A 26,793-nucleotide genomic window follows, 5' to 3' on the forward strand; every position below is an offset into this window, starting at 1 on the left:
ATAACCGCACCAAAGTACTGTTCGACATAGGAGATGACACAACTATTATTTAAGAATATTGTGAAGTATCCTAAGATATTTTCAGTGACCTAGACTTAAGATTCACCAACATCTTGTGGACAATTTTTTTTTTCAGAATCCTTGGTTCACAACTTTACATCTCTTCGAGCTATCATCCACAAATAGACGAATAAACATAGAGATTCAACAAGCTACTAGAAGAGTACTCGCACCATTTCATCAATGTCAACCATAATAATTGGGTGCAACTACTTGATGTGGCTCAGTTCTGTTTCAATGCCCAAAAGAGTTCAATAACCAACAAGAGTCCTTTTGAACTTTTTACAAGCCAATAGTCGTTGTTACCTCACACAGTGGATGAGTCATACAGAGGAAAGAGTCCCAAAGCATACATCTTCACCAAATAATGGAGACAAAATATAGAGATTGCCTGAGCCTACTTGGAGAAAGCTTCTAAGTGGATGAAGAAGTGGACAGATCAAGGGAGAAGACCGCAATACTTCAACGTAGGTGACTTGGTGCTTGTTAAGCTCAATCCTGAACAAATTAGGTCAATATGAGGATGAAATAAGAGACTATTTTGTAAATATGAAGGACTGGTCTCCATCTTAGCCAAAGTTGGGAAGACCTTTTGCAAAATCGACCCTTCGACTTGGATGAAAGTGCATCCTGTGTTTCACGTGAGTTGCCTCAAGTACGCTAACACGAAAGATCCAAGAAGAAGTCAGTTAACCAGAGTATAATTGAAGATAGTGCAACCCAACAGACGATAAGTTGAAGACCTCCTTGCACATAAAGAGTTCACATCCTCAAGGAAGAAGAGGCAGGAGTTCTTAGTGAAGTGGAAATGTCTTGGAGACAAAAAATCAACTAGATTTCTGTGGAAGATATGCAACCGTTCGTCAATAAAGTTGAAGTCTAGCTAGTGTCAAAGTATACAAGGACATCAACCGCATAAGTAGGGGAGCATCACGAGCTAAGCTTGTTCAAGGCATTATGTTGACCGCTTGTCTCGTGCATTTACGATGGGTTTCCATCATGTAAATACTAGCGTAGGGTTATTTTTCATAGATAATTTTTCCTTAGGCTAAAAATGGGAGTATGACTCGGATATATTGATATTTCCTAGTTCCATAGTGAGAATAGCATAGAAAGTTCTTTAGGGGAGGGTAGGTATTCATAAATTTGCAAAACTCACTAGTTATTGTAAACGTGTTTAGCCTACTTGCCTCCCTCGCTTGACACACATTATTAATGGAGGTGTTGATAATGAATTAAGTTGCTTCAATGTTTGCTGCTTAAGTGTCATTACTTTCATAAGTTGCTTGTTGCTTCTGCTTATATTTGTTTGAATGACAATGAAAGTGTTCTATTGGTGAATTGTGGTAAACGCTAAGCTAACTAGTTAAACAAGAAGGGTTTACGCATGGTCAATTCACAAATGTGTGAAATACTCGGCCTATGACTCCTTTTAAGCTTCCATTGTCCTATTTGTTCAAATCCTAATGGTGAATCACCAATGTTAAGGACCCTCCTAAACTAATGTGAGACAATCTTCCATATGTTTGGCTATTCATTTAACTAAGTTTCACTATCCATTTTGTTGTAGTGCTTCGTTATTCCATTGCACTCTTAATATTTCTACTTTTGGAGGCTCATCAACTTTTATCTCCTCGATTTAACTGCATTTAGTTTAGGGTAATCTTCACTTGATCACTCAGAAAGCCTTGCTATTGGCTGCTTTTTCCTTAAAGTGTAGCTCCTTATCTATGAAGTCCTTGTTGTAAGTTACCTAGTAGTCCATGTCTACTAACAACACCCATTATTTGTCAAATTTCAAAATCTCATATTAGTGGCTTAGTTTCCCTTGATCATTTTTTTACTTTTCTTAGTTGTAGTTGTCACAAGTTAGCTTTTCTCATCCATTATCATCTTTGCCATATGAAGGGCATAGAGCAAAGAAACCTTGCATCAAAAAAGAGAATGAGAAATAACGATGCTGCTTCATGGCTTTCTATATCCCCTTAATTGTTTGGAACTAAAAGAGGGCATTGGGATCTCTTGTTTTCGTTGAATCGGGATTCAATATATCCAAAAACACATATAAGTCGGCAACTAATTTGTCATTTATGTTGAAATTATTTTCAAATATAGTTTTGTAATAATGATTAACTAAACATGTTTTTTTTACATATTTTTTGTATCTCGTACCATTGAATACCAAAGTAGTATTTAAAAACTAAGCAAATAAGGCCTAAAGTTCTCCATCGACCAACTTCACCCTAAGCTTCAAACCATCTTAGTCTTCTCAACCCTAGTCCAAGGTGGGATAAACATTAATGGTACAAAAGCTTAAAATGTGGATCAAGTCAACAGAAACATAATGATTGAGTAATCATAAAATCAAAGGATTTTAATAGCTCTCTTACTATTAGCTATAACTTGTATACACTCGATTAGCCAACTCACAAGTTCAATTTTTTGTATGAGTGGATAGTTGCTTGGCCTGGGGGAGGGGGGTGTGATTGGCCAAGTTGCTGCCACAAGTAATTCATGCATCATAGACACGAAGTGTGGACAATCAAAACGCAGCATTTAAACTACTATAATATAATGAATTTATGTAATACTCTCACCATTAGCTAGTTATAAGTTTTAGTACAACAGTAAGTACACGGCCTATTCTGATTAAACTTGATGGAATAGTTGGAATTTGTGACGAGACTTTCATCATCATCAATTTGGTTTCCAAAAATTTTAGCCATCTAAACAACAAACCCTAGGTTTTCAAACTACCCTATATCATGCAGGCTTATGAAAAAATTAATAAAACATATAAGAAATCATCCTTATCTCAAAAGAATTAAAAAAAAAAAAAAATGATTTGGTGCTGATTCAATCTGTAATCGTCCTTTCTTCCCCTTGGAATTACTCTCATAATATCATAATGAAATAGTAGGGATAAAGGTCTTTTAGGGTTAATTTAAAATATTTTATTTATAAAAGAATCTTTTTTTAAAACTTAGTATGAATGGAACCCAACAAGTAAACAAATAAATTATGAAAAATACCATCTGACAAAAAGCAAATCAACCTTGTCATTAACTAAATTTCGAGTTGGGTACTACAGCCGTGTAACAAAATAGTACATTGCTAAATAGATACATCAACTGAGATCCTGACCAGAACAATCATAAAAGTTAACTAGGGTAAACCATAAATAACTGCTTCCAGTGACCTGGTAATTGGTATAAAGCCATCGTATTGTTCCCAAATCTCCCAATCAAGCTATACATATCAAGCAGAGAGTCATGAGTTTCATCCCCAAAAATTTTATACTGATTCTTGAGTGGAAGAAAACTACATAAGCAGTGCAGAATGCAATACGTTTTGAAATCCCATCTTCAACTACACAGCCTTCTCCATAACATGCCAGAAGATCATAAAGCATCAACTCGAATTGCAGGAGTGAATTTTGTTTAAGATTCCCACAAGGTATGCATAGCATGCAATGCACTCAACTCTGTGGAATTCAGAGACATCTTATAAAGCTCCCTCACTTTTCTAACATCTCCAGATCTGCCAAACGGTGAAGTTGGCTGCAGGACAATAGATGATCTATTTGTATTTGCTGAATGTGTTGCTGTCAGCATCCTCTTCAGTAACGCCTGTAACTGACTCCAAAATTTAGCATGGAGACCGGGATTTTCATTTATAAAAGAGCTTGAAATTGATTCTCCAGAAACATGGTGTCCTTCAAGCAGGCGAGATAGAGCTGACTCCAGCATCTGCAACATAACTTGCAACTTGTTAGTCTTTTCGTGGCTCTGAGAATATATATGTAGTTCAGTGCATACTTAAGAAAGAACAAAGAAATAAGTGGACATTATCATCTTGATTTATCTAGAGAGACAAGTCAATCAGTTCTTCATTCAGTGGTGCTAAAAAAACTTGGAAACTAAACCATGTGTTTAATGATGATGACAGATGAAAGTGATGCCAAAAACAAGAAAATTTACCTAGAAGAAACCTAGGCTTGGATTAACAAGCAACATCCAATTAAGCAGAAAATCACTGGGGGAAGTTCACAGGAAGGCCAACAGTTCAGAGGGAATTCAAGTAGCTAAAGTATGTACTAATGCAAAGATCTAAAATGCTGAATGAGTGTGGGACCAAAATTCTCCTCTACAAAGTTATACATACCTCTCAATTTTGAGGCAAATCGAGATTTCTTGATATTGACTTGTTAATAAATCAATAACTTGATAAAAAATTCAATTATCTCCAAGAATAAAATATTTTTTATTCTTAATATTTTTAGTTTGACCTGCTGTATCTGTCTTAATTCTTGCCTTTTTTCGAGTAATTTTTTCTTTTCTAAATTAACTGAGGTCTACATTTTTTTCTGATTCAACCATTAGATGTTATGCCAGTCATGTGTGCTCTTTTTCATCTTACCATTTGTTTGGCAAGCTGCTGTAAGTATGATGAGATTCTCTTCCCCCAACACCTCTCCCCACACTACCACTGTGCAAAAGGGGATTATTGGCGCCATTGCATCATCACTCTATAGATTCTCCACATGTCCGCAAAAATGTCCATACAGTGTACAGACGGGGGTTCCACCAAGTCTATCATGCTCAAATTTTGGAGCTCTAGTCTGATAAAGTTTCATTGCATTTGAAGGAGTTTTGGTCTTCCTAGCTGAAGCTTTTGTTTGTTAAGTAAAAGACCTTTTTTTCCCACTATTTTACAATACACAATGCTGTTTTGTGGAAAGGAGATGTACAGGATTTAACAATCTTCGCGTCAGTGTGTTCTGTTTTATCGTTATTTGATTTAGTGCAGCAGGTGATTTTTCATGACTGTTCCAAGTTTATATCCATTTTTGTTGGTATTTCATCATGTTTTGAGTATGAACAGTACTTCCGACTTCATGGTTAGGTTCCATAGGTGTAATTTTTACATGGATTTTGATGCATAATAATTCTCTGTGATTTGTAGGCAAACATAGTTCATGTTGTATTTTGGGGAGTTGGATTTTTATGTTGACTGTGATTGGTTCTGAGTTTTACTGTTGTACTGTGATGGATTCATCTTAGTTTGATATTTACAATCTGCAAATGACCTTTGTCATGTTAAAATGGTCAGAATTACATGGCATGGTCTAGGTCAATCAAGGTTTTTCTTGATGCAGAAGGAAAATCTGAATATTTGGCATTGACAAACATCTGTGAACAACAGTGCAAAAGCTAACATGGAATGCGGCTGCCAATGGAATGTCACGACTGAATTTGGTGACACAATAGATGGCATTGTGCCTGTTAGAAATTATGTGGATGCATGTATAATAAAGAGTTTTGATGATTTTCAAATCGTCAGAAAATGAAAACTATCATTTGATCAGAAGGAATTTTGAGTAATAGACGACTGATATATTACTCTATTAGAAGCATTATCAGATGCATCATATATGTATTCTAGCAGTCTATCTAGTAACGCATCATTAGATGCATACTGGTAATCTATCCATTAGATGCAGTCTCTCTTTCAGAGGCATATTAGATGCAGTTGTGCACGTAACTCAACAGACACACCATTAGACATAGAAAGCATGTCTACACTTGAAGACATATAACATTATGCATCAGAAGTTTCTTAATAATGATTTTTTTTTTGTCATAAATGTTAATACATATTTCATTATTAACAAATCACAATTTCTATATATTTTTTTATCTAAGATCAGAGCTTAGAATATTGTTTGCATACATTTTTAAACATAAAAACTTTTAAAAGGCTTGCTGCAAACTCCATGCATAACTCAATGCATAACAGCTCTCGATGGCAGCTCTATAATAATATTGACTTTTTTCTTAAAACCATCTTGGAATTGAAACAAACTTTCTTGAACTCAATTTGGTCAAAATTATCTGTGTTCTTTTTGCTATGACTGTTGACATTCTCCATGCTGTTTTTAAATTGTTATGAGAATATTAAAAGCTGGAAGCTGGTTGCCCAAACGGCTAAGTCATTGCTTGTCTATATAAACCATGCTTCACCCAAGGAAGATGTATGTGAGAAATATAGAGAAAATTTTTTCTATCATGAAAGAATTATTCTGAAGAACTACAGAGTGATAATTTCTTTAACAGCAATCTGAGAATCTCTCAGATTTTGAAGCTTGTTGATTCAAAGCCTCACGCATACTTTATTGTGATATATTGTACATTTGTACCACTAATATTTCTTTCTCACATAGGCCGGAAGTTCTCAACTTTATCCTAGTTCACCACATCTTTAAAAGATCAATTGTTGGGTGAATAAGAAAAGATACTGAGTACTTCATTATTTCATTTCTACTAACTCTTGTAACCTTTTGTGGGTGGTTCACACAAGCTTAGGGCAGGTTGCCCTGAGGTGATCGTTAGCACGGAGTAATTGGCTTTCTAGCCAAGTGGAGTGCACATCCAAGTAAGGACAGGTAGTCCGAAGTGTTTGATTAGTCTAGAATTCTGAATTCAAAATGATAACTGTCTCACAAACCAAGTATTTATACCTATAACAACACATAATTGCATAAAAACCCCAAAAATAATGAGAAATTACACACACACACACAAAGGAAAAAATCTAGTACAAGCATAGTATCCTAAATCTACTCTAAAATAATTATGCCAAACAGGCGGCATAAATGATGTAGGTGATCCTCCAACCAACTGACACAAATTTTCTAATATGATGATGCACTTGAATTTGTTAAAAATAAGCTTCAGTCTTTTTTATTGGGCAAAAGGAATTATTTATCATTGTGTGTACATACCCCTCAGTCTCCTAGAGCTTGGTTTAACAAATTTAGTGTGGTATTATCTGCATTTGGTTATATCCAGCACTAATCTGATTATTGAGTCTTTGTCCACAGAAAGGAGGATGGAGTGGCACTTGTAGTAGTTTATGCTGATATCATCATCATTGGCAATGACCAAAGCAGGATTTGCACAAGTCAGGAGGGGATTCAAGCAAGATTCCATATAAAGGACTGGGGTACTCTGCATTACTTTCTTGGCATTGAGATTTCAGTGTGAGGAAGGGATGAACCTATCTCAGCAAAAATATACCTTGGACTTGCAGAGTGAGCAGGTGTGTTTGATGCTAAACCACTCCACACTTCAAACGTTGAGTTGTTTAAGGATGTGGACTTGAAGACAAATACCAATATAGGTAGTTGGTGTTGGCAAATTAATCTACTTGATTGTCACTAGACCTAACATATCATTTGCTACAGGGTGGTGAGTTTATGGAAACTCCCAAGATGGTGTTTGTAGGATTCTACGGGTATCTCAAGAGCTCACAAAAGTTTGATATTTAAATGTGATAAAAAGCAGTGAGATCAAGGAATACTCCTGTAAAAAATTGGGTTGGTGTGTTGAAGATGGAATGTCTATGTACATTTATACGTAATAACCTTGTTACTAACGTAGCAAGAAACAATTTATTCTAGTGAGATCCAATGCTCAAGCAGCATACCTACCTATGGCCTATAAAATTAGTTTGTGCAGTTGAAGTTTCTCACATCAGAAATGGGATTCAAGAAATGAAACCCATAAATACGTTTTGTAAAAACCAAGTTGCCATTTATATGTATGGCAACCCAGTGATTCATGAGTGAGCAAAGAAGATTGAAGTTGTTTGCCATTTTGGGGATGCTATGTTGACAAAGGTTGTGAGGACTCCACTTGCGAAATTTATGGAACACTAAGGCGATGATTTCAGGAAGATTTATTTATACCCACATTATCTCATTGGTGTAACAACATGGAGTCAGGTGATGTTTATACAATCACAGCTTGAGGGGAGGATTTTTTTTTTTGTTTTTTTTTGGAGTAAGAGAAAATTGTATTAACAACCAAAATAACATACTTTTTTTTTTTTTTGGCTAGATGAAGAATTTATTAGAAGAGAAAAGAATGTACATCAGGAAAAAAAAAAAAAAAAAAAGGAAAAATGGAAAATAGAACAGGGAGGATAAAAATCATCCCTTTACATCAATAACAATAAATTACAACAAAAAATCATCATAAACTAAAAGCCAACTCAATGAAGCAGAGCCTACAGGTCTTCCAAAGAAACATGACGAAAAAATATGTTAGCCGACACCCATAGCGAAGCAACATATACTACTGCTGCAAAGCAAATTATTAGCAGTAGCCACACCTTTGAAAATTCTAGTATTTCCTCTCCAACCAGAGAAACCAAATAACAGCCATAACAGTGCATTGCCACAAGGCTTTCCTATCCTTCCATCTACCAAAACCCCGAAATGTCATTGTATAAAAAGCCTTTAAACTGGAGGGGACAAACCTAATATTCACCAAAAATACCAAAATGTTTATTCCAGAAAACCCAAGTAAAAGGGCAATGAAGAAATAGATGTGAACAAATCTCACCACTCCTCAAGCAAAGGACACAATCCAGAGACAAGGCCTTGTTTGGCCTTCTTTTCTGAAGCAAATCATTAATAGTAATTCTTTCAAGAACCACAGTTCAAATAAAAGCTTTTATTTTTTAGAGAGCTTTAGCTTTCCAAATCAAAGAATACAAACCAAAAGAATCTGCATTAGGTCACTAGTCAACAAGAGAACTCCCCAGAAGAATCTAAAACTCCAAACCCTTTTATCTCTCCCCTGAGCATGAAAAGAATCAAGGAAACTAGTTAAAAGAGCCAACTCATTAATCTCTTTATCATTCAGATTTCTCCTGAAATGGAAATTCCAAGAGGGACTATCCCCCTCATAAATCAAGAAAATCAGGAATAGGAGAGTATCATGAAGAAAGGGACTTGATAAAGACGAGGGAAAGCAATAGCCAAAGACATTTCCTTAACCCAAAGATCTTCCCAAAAATAAATACGCTCTCCATTACCTACCAAATACTGGACTTTTGGAAATAAATAATTATATATCTAAGACATGAATTTCCAAGGACTCACACGAGTAATATAAACCCCAACTTTAGCATCCCACCCATTTTGTAGTAAGCCAAATTTATTGCGAATTACCTTATGCAAAAGACACCAAATTACCAAGACCCAAACCTCCCTTCATTTTGGATCTACACACAATCTCTCAACCTACAAGGTAAATATTTATTACTCTCTCCCCCCTCACTCAACCACAAGAAGTCTCTCATTAATTTCTCAAGCCTTCGTGCCACTCTCGCAACAATTCTAAAAAGAGAAAGATAATAAAAAGGAATGGAGGATAGAAATGCATGGATAAGAGTGATACAACCCCCTAAGGTGAAGAAAGCTCCTTTCCACCCATCCAGTCTCTTAGCCACTCTCTCGAAAACAGGATCCCAGAAAGAGTCAGCATTAGGATTGCCTCCTAAAGGAACACCTAAATAATTAATTGGCCAAGTCAAAACAGCACAACCTGCAAGCCTAACAAAAGAGTCCACATCATTGCCAAGGCCCACTAAACCACTCTTAGAAAAATTAATCTTCAACCTGGAAGCTTTCTCAAACACCTGTATTATCTGTGAGGAAGCACCCATAATGCCTGTGAGAAAGAAAAAGTTATCATCTGCGACTTGAAGATGCGAAATGATACAATCCTCGTACCCTACTTTGATCCACTCCACCAAATCATTCTACTCGATGCATCAACTGCAATAGTAAAGAGAAAAGGGGAAAGAGGACCCCCATGTATTAGACCCCTGACACATGAAACCAAGACCTAGCCTCACCATTTACTAAAACAGAGAAGACCACACACTCTCTAATCCATTTCCCCCACCTCAGACTGAAACCTTTTCTAACCATCACCTCATCCAAAAAAAAAAAAAAATCTAGTTCACTCTATCACAAGCTTTCTCAAAATCTAATTTCAGCATTAGACCTCTCTTATTCCATTGGGTAGCAACCAGCTCATATGCTACCAAGGCAACATCTAGGATCTGTCTGTCACCTATAAAAGCACTCTGGCCAAGAGATATAGCATCCTCCATAACTGTAGCCAATCTCCGAGATAACACTTCAGATAAAATCTCACAAACACTCGTGACTAAGCTAATTGTCTAAAGTCCATGACCTTAACTGCACAATCTATTTTAGGCACCAGGGTAATAAAAGTAGAATTAATACTCCTTCCTACCACTCCATGGTCAAAGAATTCAAGAAACACTTTGAGAAGGTCCACCCCCCCCCCCCCCCCGCCCCCCCTCTTTTAAAATATCCCAACAATCCTGAAAGAAATGCATAATAAAATCATCTGGCGCAAAATCCTTCTCTCTATCTATCTCAAACTGAGCACTTGATCTCCTCTTCATCAAAGGGTCTCTCTAGCCATGATGCTTTATCAGCTGATATAGGACACCAATCCAGCCCCTCGACCATATTCTCCCCTCATCCTCCTCTAAAAAGAGATTCTTATATAAATCAGTAATACAACCCACAATACAGTCGGGATCTCTAATAACCACTCCTCTTATTGTCCTCAAACTCTTTAATAAAGTTTTTCCTTATCCTACCATTTGCCATCTTATGAAAGAACTAGAATTACAGTCCCTGCTCCTAGCCCAAGATTTCTGCCCCCCAGCTTATCTCTTCCCTTAAAACAACTTATTCAAATTCATTAGACAATTGGATACATCTTCCAGCAATATCCTCATAAATGTGTCCCTCCTCCATCAGTCTATCAATTGACCGCAATTCCACAAGAATACCTTTTTTTCTGGATCTAACATCTCCAAAAGTCTCAACATTGCATATTTTCAATCTTTCTTTTGAATACTTTAATTCTTTCATAAAGCAAAAACCTTCCCACCCTTCTACAGTGTATTCCCCCCACCATCTCCTAGCCGAACTTTGAAAATCTGGATGAGAAAGCCACATGTTTTCAAATCTAAATGAAGTAGGGGCCCACTTAACAGGATTAGATACAAGAATCAATGGACATGGTCTAAACAACTCTAGGAAGAACTTCCTAAGCAAGGGCAGGAAATGCATCTTACCATTTAGTGGTAAACAGGAACCTATCAATCCTAGTAGCTGCATATTTAATGCCATTGTTGGATATGTGGCTCATATTTGAATGGAAGCATATGCCGAGGAAGCATAGCAATGCAAAGAACAAGGAAGGAGGTTATAGGAGGAAAACCGTCGACGGTTTCAATCGTCTGCAGAATTCAGCTCTCGGTATCTTTCCATCGACAGTTTGCCTGAAATCGTCGACGGTTTTGTTCGGCGTAGGTTACGGATTTTGAATGGGGAGATTTCGGAGGATTTTCCTTCATAGATTGCTACAGAAGTGTTTTAGATGTAGTCTAAGTCTTCTATACGCATAGGGTTAGTATATAAACTATTTTTGTAATCCTCGTTTGATGAGATAGTGAAAATCAGCCGCTAGCTCCCGTGGATGTAGGCAAATTGCCGAACCACGTAATTTCTTGTGTCGTGTGTTCTTATTGTTTGATTTAATTCTCTTTGTGGTTGATTGCTTGTTCCGTATATTCATCATTGAGTGCTTGCATTACTTGTTCCAGATTGATTTGAATTTGTGTGTTTCCGCTGCGCATTCATATCAACAATTGGTATCAAAGCTATTGGTTGCAATGACTGGGATTTCTTCTACAAAGTTCGAGATTGGTAAGTTCGATGGAATGGGGAATTTCAGACTTTGGCAGAGGAGAGTTAAGGATATGTTGGTGCAGCAAGGTATTGGGAAGGCACTATACAGAAAGAAGCTAGAAGGCATGGACGACACGAGTTGGAAGGAATTGGAAGCGAAGGCTGTATCTACTATCAGGCTTTGTCTAGCTGATGACGTGAGGTATCATGTCATGGATGAGGAATCGCTGGTAGCAGTTTGGCTGAAACTGGAGAGCCGGTATCTGTCAAAGTCTATATCGAACAAGTTGTAACTTAAGCAAAGCCTTTACGGGCTTAAAATGGTAGAGGGTTCGGACCTGAATCAATACATCAACGTATTCAATCAGATCATCAGCGATCTGAAGCGAATTGATGCGAAGTTTGAGGACGAAGACAAGGCGTTGATGCTGCTAAATTCCCTACCAATGTCTCCTACGTACGAGAATCTTACGACTCTGACATGGGAGAAAGAAACCCTGGAGTTGGAGGACATCACAAGTGCATTGTTGGGGTTCCATCTGAGGAAGAAGACCAATGATGAGAGTTCACAAGGTGAAGGGCTCATGGCGAAGGATAATCAGGATCGTGGGAGAGGCAAGTCTTGGAGCGGATCAAGAAATAATAAAACTCAGTCGCGGCCTAGGAGGAAGGACGTTCGGTGTTTTAAGTGCCGAAAAATTGGGCACATAAAATCGAAGTGTCCAGAGTGGAAGAAGGGGAATGCAGAAACTCAAGAGGGTTCGTCAAAATCCGCAAATGTAGTGAAAGGAGACTCGGGGAGCAATGATTATGATATGATTTCTATTTCATTGGGTTCAAAACGCCTCACAAATTCTTGGATCCTAGACTCAGGATGTTCTTTTCACATGACGCCCAACAAATCATAGTTCACCACTTACAAATTGGTGAGTTCTGGTCCCATTTTGATGGGAAACTATGCGACCTGCAAAGTTTTTGGAATGGGAGATATCAGAATCAAGATGTATGATACTGTGGTAAGGATGTTATGCATAAGGTATGCACCTGATCTACGGAAGAATGTGAGTTCGTTGGGCACTTTACATTGTAATGTGTATAATTACAAGTCTAGAAGTGGGATAACGAAGGTGCGTAAAGGTGTCTTGATGGTGATAAAGGAACAGAGGTTAGCAAGGAATATCTATGCACTACTAGGTAACACAGTTGTAGGTGGAGTTGCAGCTGCAAGTTTTGAGTCAGGAAACACTGTTTTATGTAAAACAATCACACACAAAACAGAGGGTATTCTCAACTACATTGTTTTGAATGTTTTTGGGGACCGGTGAGGAAGCATCACGAGTTGGACATAGGTATTTCGTGTGTTTATCACGAAAGGTCTGGGGGTACTTCATGCGACACAAGTGGGAGATGTTTGCCAGGTTTAACTTGTGGCTGAGGTGGAAAACTAGATTGGGAGAAAGTTCCTCAGGTCAAACATTGGAACTTAGTACACTGGTGTTCAAGGAGTTTTGCGAGCAGTATCTTAGGTTGTATGTAGAACTTGCAAGGAACTTCTTGGTAAAGTTAGCGAGTATGGCGTGTTTCTTGATTAACCGATTGCCAAAGGTTATCACTATATAGGAGTGTTGTAGGAGAAGCTTGGACATGTTATGCAGTAGACTTCTCTGGTTTGAGAGAGTTTGGAGGTCTTGCCATGCACGTTTCTAGTGAGGTGAGAACTAAGCTTGGTGAAATGTCTAGACGGTACACCTTTTTGGAATATCAAAAAGGGGGGTTCAATCTGTGAGATCCAAAGGCAAACAAGGTGGTCATCAATGGAGACATGGTTTTTGGTAAGAAAGTCATGGTGCAGCGTACTCGGGTAGATGAAGATAAATGGATGCCAAAAAGCTGCAGTAGCAACGAGCATGTTGTGCAGGTGCAGTTGGAGACTCGGGGCAGAAGTGCAAGGGGTTCTAGCTCAGGAGACCTGCAATATCACAATATAAACTACAGCAGAAAGGAGATTGTGATGTAGGTGGAGTTACAGACTCAGGCAGAGATGACATCGCTCATATTGCAGGGAGTTTTAGCCCAGGAGACCAGCAAGATCATAAGGGGCCTAGGTGCACTATCAGGCCACCGCCCAGGTATAAATTTGATGATTTGATGTCTTGTGCATTCACTACCACCAACAAGGTTTCTACTATTTTTCAAAATGCGGTGCACAGTAAAGGGAAAAATAGATGGCTGAGTGCTATGGTGGAGGAGATGGAGTTACTGCATAAGAATCAGATGTGGGAGTTGGTGGAGCTTCTAGAGGGGGAGAGGGTGATAGAATGCACATGGGTAATTATTTTGTTGTTTTATGTGAAAGACATGTCAATTGCTGGGAAAATTTTGACTGAGGTTAAGCAATTAGAAACTCTGTTGATAAAGGAATTTGACATGAAGGTTTTGGGTATAGCCAAGAAGATTCTTGGGTTGGAGATTCGCAATGATAAAGTCGCAGGGAGATTGGAGTTATCTTAGGGTGACTTTGTGGACAAAAATTGCGGGGAGATTTTGGTTATCTTAGGGTGGTTTTGTGAAGAAGGTGTTGGAGAGGTTTAACATGGTTAAACCAGTCACCAATGCCCCATTGGCGAATCAATTTAATTTGTCTACCGCTCGGTACCCAAGGACGAATGGTGATGTTCGAGACACGTCAAAGATCTCCTATGCCAATGCAGTGGGGTGCTTTGGTGGGCAACAGAGCGATCCGTCGATTGTGAGATTCATGGATGCAGACTATGCAGGGGACTAGGATGACAAGAGGTTTACAAGAGGGTATGTTGTGGGAGGGCCTATTTGTTAGAAGTTCAGGGTACAGTCTCAAGTTGCACTTTCAACAACTGAGTCGGTGTACTTGGTAGTAGCTGAAACTGCCAAAGTAGCATTGTAGTTTAAAGGATCGTTTAAGGAGTTGAGTGTTTAGCTAGGTGGAGTTCTTGTTACCACGGACGAGTTCAAGCATTGCTTGGACTTGATTTACATCTCCAGGTGCTAGATGGGAGGCGGTCCCAATCTATTGGCCTGGGTGGAGCAGCGGGTTATGCTTTCATATATCTCCTAAGTGGTGAATACTCACCAAGGTGGAGATTGTTGGAGATGTGGCTCATATTTGAGTGGAACGAATACGCCGGGGAAGCATAATGATGCAAAGAACAAGGAAGGAGGCTGTAGGAGGAAAACCATCAACGGTTTGCCTGAAACTGTCGACGGGTTTGTTCAGCACAAGTTACGGATTATGAATCGGGACATCAGTAGATTGGGAGATTTCAGAGGATTTTTCTCCGAGGACTACTACAGGAGTGTTTTAGAACTTTTGTACGCATAGGGTTAGTATATAAACTATATTTATAATCCATATTTGATGAGATAGTGAAAATCAACTGCTTGCTCCCGTGGACGTAGGCAAATTGCCGAACCACGTAATTTCTTGTGTCATGTGTTCTTATTGCTTGATTTTATTCTTTTTGTGGTTGATTGCTTGTTCTGTATATTCATTATTGTGTTTGCATTACTTGTTCCGGATTGATTCGAGTTTTGTGTTTCTACTGCACATTCGTATCAACAACCATCAACAAACCAAGCAAAATGAGCATCTTAAAGAGAAATATCCCTCAAATCACATTCCTTAGTAAACAAATCAAAGCCCCTCATACTTGAGGCAATTATGGAACCTCTCAATTTTTCATTAGTGAATATGACATTAAAATCGCCCCCCAAACACCAACAAGGAGAACACAAACCATGAACCGTAGTTAATTCATCTCTCAAAGTGCCTCTCAATCGAGGATCATTAGGACCATGACCTAAGGAAAACCATCACTAGCCCTTACCTATGACATCTAAGTGAACAAAAGCAAAAAAAGAACCAATGAGAGCATCCAATTTACTAGCAAATCTAGTATCCCAAATAATCACAATACCCTCAGAGGAACTAGTAGAAGTTAACCACACCCATCCTTCAGATCTAGAATCCCAAATGCTCCTAACAAGAAAACCATCCACCAACTCCAATTTGGATTCTCGGATCATAACAATGTCTGGGGAAGCCTTTACTAGAACATCCTTAAGCTGACGATGTTTACCAAGGCTACTCAAACCCCTAACATTCCAGCTCAAACTCTTCGTTCGACTGCCTTACAGCTCCATACCCTTTTACCTTTCCCCCTCTATAATTTACACCAAAAGCCAATTTTTGAAACTCTTATCCCACTTTTTTTATTCCTTTCATAAGTTCTAGGGGAATCGGTGGGAAAGCATTCATGTAGCCAAACCACCTAGTGGGACTTAAGGCTTCTTGTTGTTGTAGGTTCGAGGGGAACAACCACCTTGACAGCCTGGCCTAAAGGATTGACTACGGAACAGCCCCTTTTATCTAAAAGGTCTTGTGGGTCCTAATTGTCCCTACTTAGGTTGCTAGGTTATGAAGATTAGACTTTACCATAGTTTAGGATATGGATAAAACATTTGAGTTTTGCTTTGTATACCTGGGGACAAAAATCCATTGATAGACTTCTGTGTTTTTCTGGATCAATTGAAAGGTTCAGAAAATCACGACAATCCATTGACGGTTTTGTTTCCAAGTGGAAGGGCAGAACTTGAGTTAGAATGAGAAGGTTAAATTTATGGAGTACGTCAATATTAAGAATGTGGATTGAGGGAACTGAGTCGATAGTATGGTAGTATTAGCTGATACTTAGGCTATTACCCTTTTAATGGATGTTCACAATTGCTTTTCAGGGTGGAATCCAGGAATAATACTGTCAAGGTGGGAGGCAGTAGTAGTGAGGGTGTCGGCCATGAGGCTAGCAGTGACTCTACGAGTGTATTGTGGGATTTCGCAGAGCAGCTTATGGCTGAGGTGGTGCGAACGAATAAGGGGCAGGACCATTCCACAACTGAGATGGGATGCTCCATTGATCAGTTCACTAGACTGAAGCCTTCGGTTTACATAGGAAGTGCAGATCCGATTCAAGCTGAGAATTGGATTCAAGAGATCGAGAAGACCCTGGATGTTCTGAACTGCACAAAGAAGCAAAAGGTAACCTTTGCAACGTTCAAGTCGTCAGGGGAGATAGAAAGATGGTGAGTGTCGATAAATAAGATGAAAGAGTACCGACCGATACCAGTAGCAATGACATGGGCCTGTTTTAGAGAATTATTTTCTGAATGGTACTTTCCGGCCACAGTTAGAAACGCGAAGATGGAGGAATTCATGATCCTGACACAGGAGTCGCTGACAGTGTAGCAGTACGCTGCCAGATTCTAGGAGCTATCCCAATTTGCTCCATTGATGATACCGGATGAGGCGATGAAGGCTTGGAAGTTTTAGAAGAGTCTGAAGAAGAAGATCCAGAGAAAGACAGCGATCTTGCAGCTGCAGGTCTTTGCTACACTGGTAGACAAAGCCACTATAGCAGAGAAGAGTCTGCTAGAGAACGTGGAGGTCCAGGTCCCGAAGAAAAGGCCAGCGCCTCATAGTTCTTCTTCTGGGGCAAGACAGGGTAACTACAAGAAGAACAGTAGTGGTACATCTCAGAGCACCACATCCTATCGTGGTTGCCCCACGTGTGGTAAAAGGCACTCTGGGCAGCTTTGGAAGATTACAGAGGCTTGTATGCAATGTGGTAGGCAGGGACATCGGGCAAGAGATTGTCACATGCAAGGAAACAACGGAGCCCCACAATAGTCATACAGAGGAGACACATAGGCGCAACGTGGTGGTCAACAGGGGGGTACAGCCGAGGCTAGGGTGTATTCCTTGACCCCAGGCGATGCAAAGAATGTTGGTGATGTAGTCACAAGTATCATTTACATGCTTTCTCATAAAGTTGTTATACTATTTGATTCTAGAGCAATGCATTCCTTTATTTCCCTAGGATTCGTTAAACTGTGTGGATTAGAGGTGCAATCGTTAGACTATTAACTCGTAGTGGCTACGCCATCTGGGTCTATAGTTGTATGTAGCAAAGTAGTTCGTGATTTTCCAGTAACAATTCAGGAGAGGGTACAACCAGTGTGCTTTATTGTGTTTGACATGTATGCCTTCGATATCATCCTAGGGATGGACTGGTTATCTGCCAGTTATGCCAGTATCGATTGCCAAATGAGGGAGGTGATGTTTAGACCGCCAGGGGAGCAGGAGTTCAAGTTCCTAAGGTCGAGTGTGCATTCTGCACCACTGATCCTTTCAGCTATACAGGCTAGGAGATTACTCCTGGAAGGATGCCAAGGGAACTTGCCATTTGTGAACGACGCGCCAGAAGAGGAGTGTAAACTGGAGACGATACTTGTAGTGTGCGAGTTCCCTGACGTGTTTCCAGAGGACTTGCTAGGATTACTTCCGGACTGTGGAGTGTAATTCGTGATAGAGTTAGCTCCAGGTACGATGCCAATATCGAAAGCTCCATATCGTATGGCTCTAGCTAAACTGAGAAATTTGAAAGAACAGCTTCAGGAGCTACTGGACAAGGGGTATATTCAACCGAGTGTTTCACCCTAGGGAGCACCGGTGTTATTTGTGAAGAAGAAGGATGGGTCGACGAGAATGTGCATCGACTACAGAGAACTTAACAAGGTGACGGTAAAGAACAAGTACCCGCTACCCAGGACTGATGATTTGTTTGACCAGCTACAAGGCACGTAGATCTCCTCTAAAATCGACTTACGATCTAAGTATCACCAGATGAAGGTGAAAGCGGAGGACGTTCCGAAAACAGCATTTCGAACCCGATATGGCCATTACGAATTTATGGTTATGCCTTTTGCTTTGACTAATGCACCTGCAGCATTTATGAATCTGATGAACAGGGTCTTTCACGAATACTTAGACCGGTTCGTCGTGGTATTTATAGATGATATCATGGTGTATTCTAGGAGTGCTGCAGAACATGAAGTTCATCTGAGACTAGTAATGCAAATGCTTAGGAATAAGAAGTTATTTGCTAAATTGAAGAAGTTTGAGTTCTGTCTAGAACAGATTGCATTTCTAGGGCATGTAGTGTCCAAAGAAGGTGAATCAGTGGATCCAATTAAGATAGAGATGGTAGTGGGAATGGGCGAGACCAAAGAATGTTCAAGAGATCAGAAGTTTTCTGGGTCTTGCAGGATACTACCGATGGTTCGTTGAAGGGTTCTCCAATTTAGCAGGTCCTTTGACACGACTCACGAGGAAGAACGTGAGGTATGATCGGACTGATAAGTGCAAGCTGAGTTTCCAGGAACTGAAACGGCGACTGGTTACTGCTCCAGTTCTGACCTTTCCATCTGGGGAAGGCGGATTTGTTATCTACAGTGATGCCTCTAAGAAGGGTCTTGGTTGTGTTCTAATGCAGCAGGACAGAGTAGTTACTTACGCTTCTCGTCAACTCAAATAGTACGAAAAGAATTACCCAACGCATGATATGGAGTTGGCAGCTGTAGTGTTTGCATTGAAAATCTGGAGGCACTGCCTGTATGGTGAAAGGTGCGATATTTTTACTGATCATAAAAGTCTTAAGTACATTTTCACCCAAAAAAAGCTGAACATGAGACAGCATAGGTGGCTTGAGTTGATAAAATACTATGACTGTACTATTAGCTATCACCCCAGAAAGCAAATGTGATAGTTGATGCTCTGAGTCGGAAGTCATTTGATGCGTCAGTCTCAGTAGTGGGAGTTTAGCAACATATCTGTATGGACCTGGAAAGGTTGGGCTTGGAGGTAGTGGAAGGAAATCATCAGGCTGTTCTTGCTAGCTTGGTGGTACAGCTGACCTTACAGGAGAGGATCCGAGCAGCGCAAAAGGAGGATCAAAACTTGTTGAGGTTATGGAAGGAGTCCAGAGTGGGTTAAAGCCGGATTTCAGTTTCTCCGGTGATGGGATTTTGAAATTTCATAACCGGGTATGTGTACCAAATGACGCCGAAATTAAACGGATCATTCTAGAGGAGGCACACCGTTCGCTCTACACCGTACATCCTGAAGGTACGAAAATGTACCAAAACCTTAGGGAATCTTTCTGGTGGTCGAACATGAAAAGAGAGATCACCCGTTTTGTAGAGTAGTGTCTGACATGTTAGCAGGTCAAGGCAGAGCACCAGAGGCCAGCAGGACCACCTCAGCCACTTGACATCCCCAAGTGGAAGTGGGAGCATATCTCGATGGATTTTGTGACGAGATTACTTGCGGTAGTGCATGGGCAGAATGCTATATGGGTTGTAGTTGATTGGTTGACGTAGACTGCACATTTCATCCTAATCAAAGTCAGCTATTCTCTAAATAGGCTGGCAGAGTTATATGTGCAGGAGATAATACGACTCCACGGTATTCCTGTTTCTATCATTTCGGATCGAGATCCATGTTTTACATCTCGTTTCTATAAGAGTTTACAGGATGCCTTAGGATCGCAGCTCACATTCAGTACGTCTTTCTACCCGCAGACGAATGGGCAGTCTAAGAGGACTATACAAACACTAGATGATATGTTGCGGGCTTGTGTATTGGATTTTGGTGACAACTGGATACGGTATCTACCGCTTGTCGAGTTCGGGTATAACAACAGTTACCAGGCCAGCATAGAGATGACACCCTACGAAGCATTATATGGTCGCCGGTGTCGATCTCCATTGTATTGGGATCAGGTAGGTGAACGGCAGATATTGGGCCCGGAACTGTTTCAGCAGGCCTCTGCAAAGGTCGAGTTGATCAAGGAGAGAATAAAGGCAGCTCAGAGTCGGCAGAAGAATTATGTTGATACTCGTCGATGAGAGCTGGAATTTGAGGTAGGAGATATGGTGTTTCTAAGGATTGCTCCGATGAAAGGGGTGATGAGGTTTGGAAAGAAGGAGAAGCTAAGTCCTCGGTATATCGGGCCTTTCGAGATCCTGGAAAGGATAGGTTCGGTTGCTTATTGAGTGGCTTTACCCCTAACACTATTTAAAGTCCATGACGTGTTCAACGTGTCAGTGCTGAGGAAGTACGTGCCAAATCCTTTGCACGTGCTCAGTTACAAGCCTCTAGAGATTAGTGATGCATTAGCATATGAAGAGGCTCTAGTACAGGTATTAGATCGGAAAGTTCAGCAGTTAAGGACTAAGGAAATACCGCTAGTGAAGGTATTATGGCGTAACCGTGCAATGGATGAAGCTTCATGGGAACTAGAGTCAGAACTATGCCAGAAGTACCCGCAGTTATTTTATGGTACGTAAGTAGGTATAGTGATTTAGGTGGTTCAAATTAATTAGTATGGTCTTCGGGAGAGTTTGGTATGTGTATGTAATCTTCTGAAACATCATGTTGTAACCACGGTATTCCTTCGCCATATGTGAGGGTATGTAATAAACTTAAGCGGGAGCCGCTATGTGGATGGCTACCGACTCTTCAGTAGAACGGAGTTAAAAGATGAAATTATACTTAGAAACGGTTAGTAAATTTCGAGGACAAAATTCTTATAATGAAAGGAGATTGTAGAGACTCAAACCCGTAAAATAAATAAGAAAATGATAAAAAGGGAATTATAGCAGGGTTTGTCAATGAAGGCAGTATTTTCGTCGACGAAGTCTCTTCAGTTCTTCGTCGCTGAAATTCAGAGCGTCGTCGATGAATAAATACCAAACGAACCAAAGAAAATGTTCGGATGAAATTCATCGACAAAGGTAGAGCTTCGTCCACGAACTGAGTAGCTAGTTCGTCGACGAAGGCGCCACCTCGTCGACGAATTTGAATCGGTCAAAGGTTCTATAAATATCATTTCTGGTTGCTTAAGGGTTAAGAAAACCCAAAAGCTCTCTCTCTCTCTCTAGAATCAGCGAGTTCTCTCTCTCTCTCTACGATCCTTTGCCGTTCGTCGTTTGTTTTTACGATCGGAAGTTTCTATGTGGATCAGGGGAGGAAACTTTACAATTATAGCGGATTAGATCGTTATTTTGAAGATTTTTGAGATTGTCCCTAAAATTGAGGTAAGGATCTGATTTCGTTTCTGATTCGGTAGTCGAGATTATAGTAAAGTATTGTTCTCCGGTTTTTAGGTTTTGGGGATCCCGGGTCGTTTTGGACCGATCCGTTCGTGTTTTGAAATTCGGAATTAGGTAGGGGAATTTGTTTACATAAGTTTTTTTTAGAAAACTAAACCGCTAAAAAGTTAACTTATGTTTATATGTATGTATTAACTGCTTATTTGCAAAGTTTCACCGGATAAAAATGTTGGTTTTACGATTTTATGGTTTTGGTAAAAATAAGGGTTGTGGCGTATGATCTCTAAACTTTTCAAAACTCCTTTAATTGCCTTAAGCTTAACGTAGGAGATGCTTGAACCCTTTGTTTTCCATTTAAATGATATTTATCGAGTTATATACTATATAGCGGATTTTTTATCTAACGAGGACATATGATATGAAATGGAATATGTGAATCTGTTTAAATACGTATATGAACTATGGGAACTGGAGTTCCATTTTGCTATGTGAAAAATGTGGAAAATAGGTGTTGGATATATACCGAGCTATAAACGTAAAAAGGGTTAAACCGAGAGGTTGTGTGTCGATTTATGCCACAGAACGATTGCATGAGTTTGTGAAAACTGTACAGGTGATTTGTGAATGTGAAACACGTTAATTCATTTTACAGTAAATTGCATATATGATATTTGGAAACCACAGCTTCTATTAGAGCCCTAAAAAGCTCACCGTTATATCAGAGCCTTAAAAAGATCACCGTTATTTGAGAGCCCTAAAAAGCTCATCGTTATAAGAAAGCCCTAAAAAGCTCATCGTTATAAAAAGCTCAATGTTAAGCGTGGTTCCATTGCTTTATATATATATATTGGATGCAGTGCAACCAAACATATGATTTTCAGTGTAGGTATCGAGATAGTTGGCTAGATATTGGAGTGGCTACTGGTGGATTAATGGACCAAGTGGTACCAGTCGGACTATAGTAAATTGCATAACCCGTAGACCAAGGGGTAATGTGTTGGCAGTTGTTATTATTGTATCTAAGCTAGACAGTGTTCTAAATATGCATATTCATGATTTTAAAACTAAAATGGGTAAAGTCACAGGTTTGAGTACCAAGCGGAGAGATCGTATAGTGTATGGGCCTGTACCCTACTCTAACATCAGGAACTCTCACTTGTTATGATGCTCAACCATCTATCATAGGATTTATGTCTATATATTTTCTATAGTACAGTACTGAGAATATTCATTATATGTATCTGTTTTCAATTGAAATAAATGCATGTGGTCACACACTGATGTAATATCTTCCACCTTACTGAGAAGTGTCTCACCCCAACATACAACCTTTGTTTCAACTCCTACAGGGGGTTGGTCCTAGTTGCTAGAGGAACCAGAAAGGGTGGTCGTTTTGTCTTTAGCTTACGTAAGTTATTTTGTATATGCTACAAACTTAGTTCATAACATTTTTGGGATTGTAAGAACTGATTAAGTTTCAAGTATGGATGTATGTATTTGAGGTTACAGTTAGAAAACTCTGGTATGTCTTTTAGATTCCCATATGGATGTTTATGTTTTCTGCTGTACATGAAATTGCATATCAGTATGAGATACCCGTATGTCCCTATTCAGGGCGGGTCGTATATGTATGTCATTAGGGACAAGTGTAGTGGTACTATGGGGCCGTATAACGGGCCGGGGCGTTACAAACGTAGATAAGGAATGGGAGGTAATCATGTAAAAATACAAACAATAAAAAAAAAAAAATGTTGTTTTTAGGGTTTTAGTCAGGTCAGTCAGGCCATGATATGTCTAGAACATGTGAATCTAAAGGATTCAAATCGATTCATTAGATTGACAACGTGAATCGATAGAATCGGCAAAGATTCAGTTGTTTCTAGATTTTCTAGTAAGATTCGAATCGATATGATGTGTACATGATATGAATCGAATGAATCTAGAAAATATGGTTATCACCATTAGCCATCCTAACTAAAGACATCCAACAAAAAGCCATATAAGTGTTTCTTAAAGTAGAATGCCAATCAACTCAACTTTTAAGCACAGAAGGAGATATATGATCCTATAGAACACACAAAATCCTCCTTAAAATACATGAAATGCTCACAACTGATTTGGTGGAGAAAAATTGGGTGTCTACAATCACCACATGCTTATTTTGAGAATGCATGTCATAATAATACATCATATCACCAGCAAAGACTCTAGAGCGACATAGTTCATGGGTTTACATAAGAAAAAGAAATCCAAAATAAGCTGGTAGGCAAGCAAATTATTCATTATCCTTTGACATACTGAAAGAGTCGCATAAATTGGCGGAAAAGGATTCATATAGCTGACCCCACTTAGTGGGACTAAGGCTTGGTTTTGTTGTTGTTTTGTTGCTTTGACATATTGGGAGAGCCACAGCAAAGGGATGGAGGAACATGTCAGAGACTATAATAGAATTTCAGTGAATATTATATCTATTTGAAAAATTAATATTTCAGACTAAAAATTATGCCTGACAAGATGTTAAATCTGCATGCATTAAATGAGAAAAAGAAATCCATAATAAGCTAGTACTGTATCAGATAGGAAAGTCCAAGAATATACCATGCTTGAGTGAAAATAGCTTGAGAGGCTGATTGAAAGAGCTGATCTTTCCATCAGAATGGTCAGGAACATGCTGGGATGTGTCTTTGGCCCATAGAAGTCCAAGGACTTTTGCCAATTCTTTTCAGCCAAGGAAGCATATTGCTTGACCTTTTGAAGAATGTTGTTTTCACCTTTTGACATATTTTTTTTCATATGATCCAACTCAAAAAATTTCAAACAGCAGTCCCTATGGTAGCAAGCAAGCTGAAAATATGCATATGCAGCCTCTTGTTTGCGTAACTCACCCAATGATTCGTACAAGGATAAAGCCTCCCTAATGGCATCATTAGCCGAAACCCCATACTTCCTCATTTCTTTCCTAGTCCTTCTATCACTGTGACTAGTACAACCTCTTGATATAACTTCCAAGGCTCCACTTTCATATACCTGTCCGACTGAATCTTCTTTTGCCAAGAGCATGCCGAGCCTAAGATAAGTGTGTGCAAATTGAGTATATACTTCATTCCACAAACCGGATGATGCAGAACCTTCTGCAGCAGCATTTAGCTCTACCCTAGCTGCTCCATAATACCTGAGTGCTTCACTGTATTCCAGTATAGCAGTCTCAAGAGCTTGGCTGTATGCATCATGGAAGATGGCATGTGTTTTGAGGGTTTCAATTTTTGATACCATCTCTTCAGCCAATGCTCGTCTACCATGGCCCAGATTACAGTTAATTAATACAATATTTGTATGGTCTGAAACCTCCTTAAATGTATTTATAGCATCAGCAAATGCCTGTTCAGCTTTGTCCAGTTCTCTTCTTTCAAGCCTACTTCGGCCCAATTCATTACAAACCCAGCCTTTCTTTTTGACCACAGAATGTAGTTCTGCTGAACCAGTTGGTAGCCCACCCAAAGATTTTCTTGCTTCTTCGAAACAGCTTAGGGCAACTGAAAGGTAGTAATCTGCATCTCCAACTACAGGAGGCCCAAGGAATCTGAATATCCCACCAGTTTTCACATTGGGTGTTTCTCCCGCAGAAATTTCACATAGAACCGCCATTGGAGACCCTATTCTTTGTGTTTCCAGATTACCATTAGTTCTTTTAGAGTTAGTTGCAGCAGAATTGTCCACATTTATATTAGATGCTTCTAATGAGAAATCATTCTCTCTGTTTTGCTGCAGATTACCTTCAAAACTCTTCATATTCTCAACTTTGTGATCAACACGATCATGCTCAGGGTTCCCCAAAAGCGTTTGGTGGGTACTCTTAACATATGATCTTCTACTCTGTTTTCTGCCATATCCTGAAGTGCATGTATCTCCACTGCTACTGCTTGCACTATTGCCACTGCTAGCTCTATCACTCTCGCAGCTGCAGTTTACCAAGGAACATGAGCTGCAGTTGTACTGTCCCAACTTCTTCTTGAGCCTTTTGACCTCCTTCACAACTTCAGAAGACATTCTCAACTCTTTGATATAAGGTTTCCTCTCTGCTTGCACTGAGATCTCCTTTCCCTTAATCTTATTGAACTCAACATACACATCACCTACCAATGCCCAGGCCTTGGCCCAGAAGAGGTAAGTGGAGAACTGTTCAACAGCAAGAGAATCAACACTGGAGCTTGAGCTCCCTGTTGCACTAGCAATAAATGGTTTGGACTTTTCACTTCTATCACTGAATTCAGCCTGGGATACTAAGCTGCTAACCATTGATGATATAAACCTAGCCTCTTCAAGATGCTGAGGCATTGAACCATAAACAGAACATGCCAATTCTACAACCTTCAGTGCTTGATGCAATTGACCATCCTCCTTATAAGCTTGCCCAAGTGCCAAATAAGATTCTCCTAGCAAAAGAATAAGTTTCCATAACTTATGGTCCAGTTTTGATGTTGGTAGCCATTCTCGGATGTCACAAACTTCAATGCAGTCAGCATCACCACATGAGCAAACAGAAAAATTCATAGATGAAGGTGACCTGTCATGAGTTCTGCTGCTACGCTCAACCAGCTCTGGCACAGTACTTTGTAGTTGACGCCTCCACCTAAGAGACTTGATAGCCTGAGAGATGTGGTGCACCGCTTCTAACTTTGAAGAGATTGGATCAGCAACAGTTTCAATGACATGAGGAGAATATATAGGAGCCTTACAAACTGCAAAACTTTCATCACCACTGGAAGTCTTTGCAACTCCTTCCAGATCTCCTAATTCTGCATCCACAGACGTGATCAATTTTCTGGAACCAGATAAATTTGCTTCTAAAGTCATCTTTACAAAAGCTTCCGACCCTGAATCATCAGGAATTTGTCCTTCCCTACTCCACGTGCCCTCTGCAGTTAGAGAGGATGCATCTTCGTGAACAACTGATTCAGAAAAATTGTCGAGTAAGTCAAGAGATTGTTCTTCAGCTTTAGTAACTGGAACATTGTGTTTGACTGGAAGAGCTTCAGATGTTAAATCAAGCTCCTCATCATGATTCAAAATAAGCCTTGCAAATTGTTCATGAGCAAATGCCCGTACAACCTATTCAGCATAGCATAAGATTGTAAGCACAATTGTGTCCCACACCTTAA

The 26,793-nt window shown here is 39.5% G+C and overlaps 1 protein-coding gene across 1 annotated transcript in view; it reads right to left on the reverse strand.

The window, feature by feature from the left end:
- Window positions 1-3,096: 3,096 nt before the first annotated feature.
- Window positions 3,097-26,793, reverse strand: part of LOC131162427 (uncharacterized) — a 48,642-nt gene continuing 24,945 nt past the window's right edge. The window contains exons 8-9 of the mRNA XM_058118882.1: window positions 24,233-26,743; window positions 3,097-3,809 (exon numbers count right to left, since the gene is read on the reverse strand). Of these exons, the coding sequence (XP_057974865.1) occupies window positions 3,501-3,809; window positions 24,233-26,743 (2,820 nt within the window). The 3' untranslated portion in view covers window positions 3,097-3,500. The remainder of the gene's footprint in view (window positions 3,810-24,232; window positions 26,744-26,793) is intronic.

Source organism: Malania oleifera, chromosome 8, assembly GCF_029873635.1.
Source record: "Malania oleifera isolate guangnan ecotype guangnan chromosome 8, ASM2987363v1, whole genome shotgun sequence".
Lineage (NCBI taxonomy): Eukaryota > Viridiplantae > Streptophyta > Magnoliopsida > Santalales > Ximeniaceae > Malania > Malania oleifera.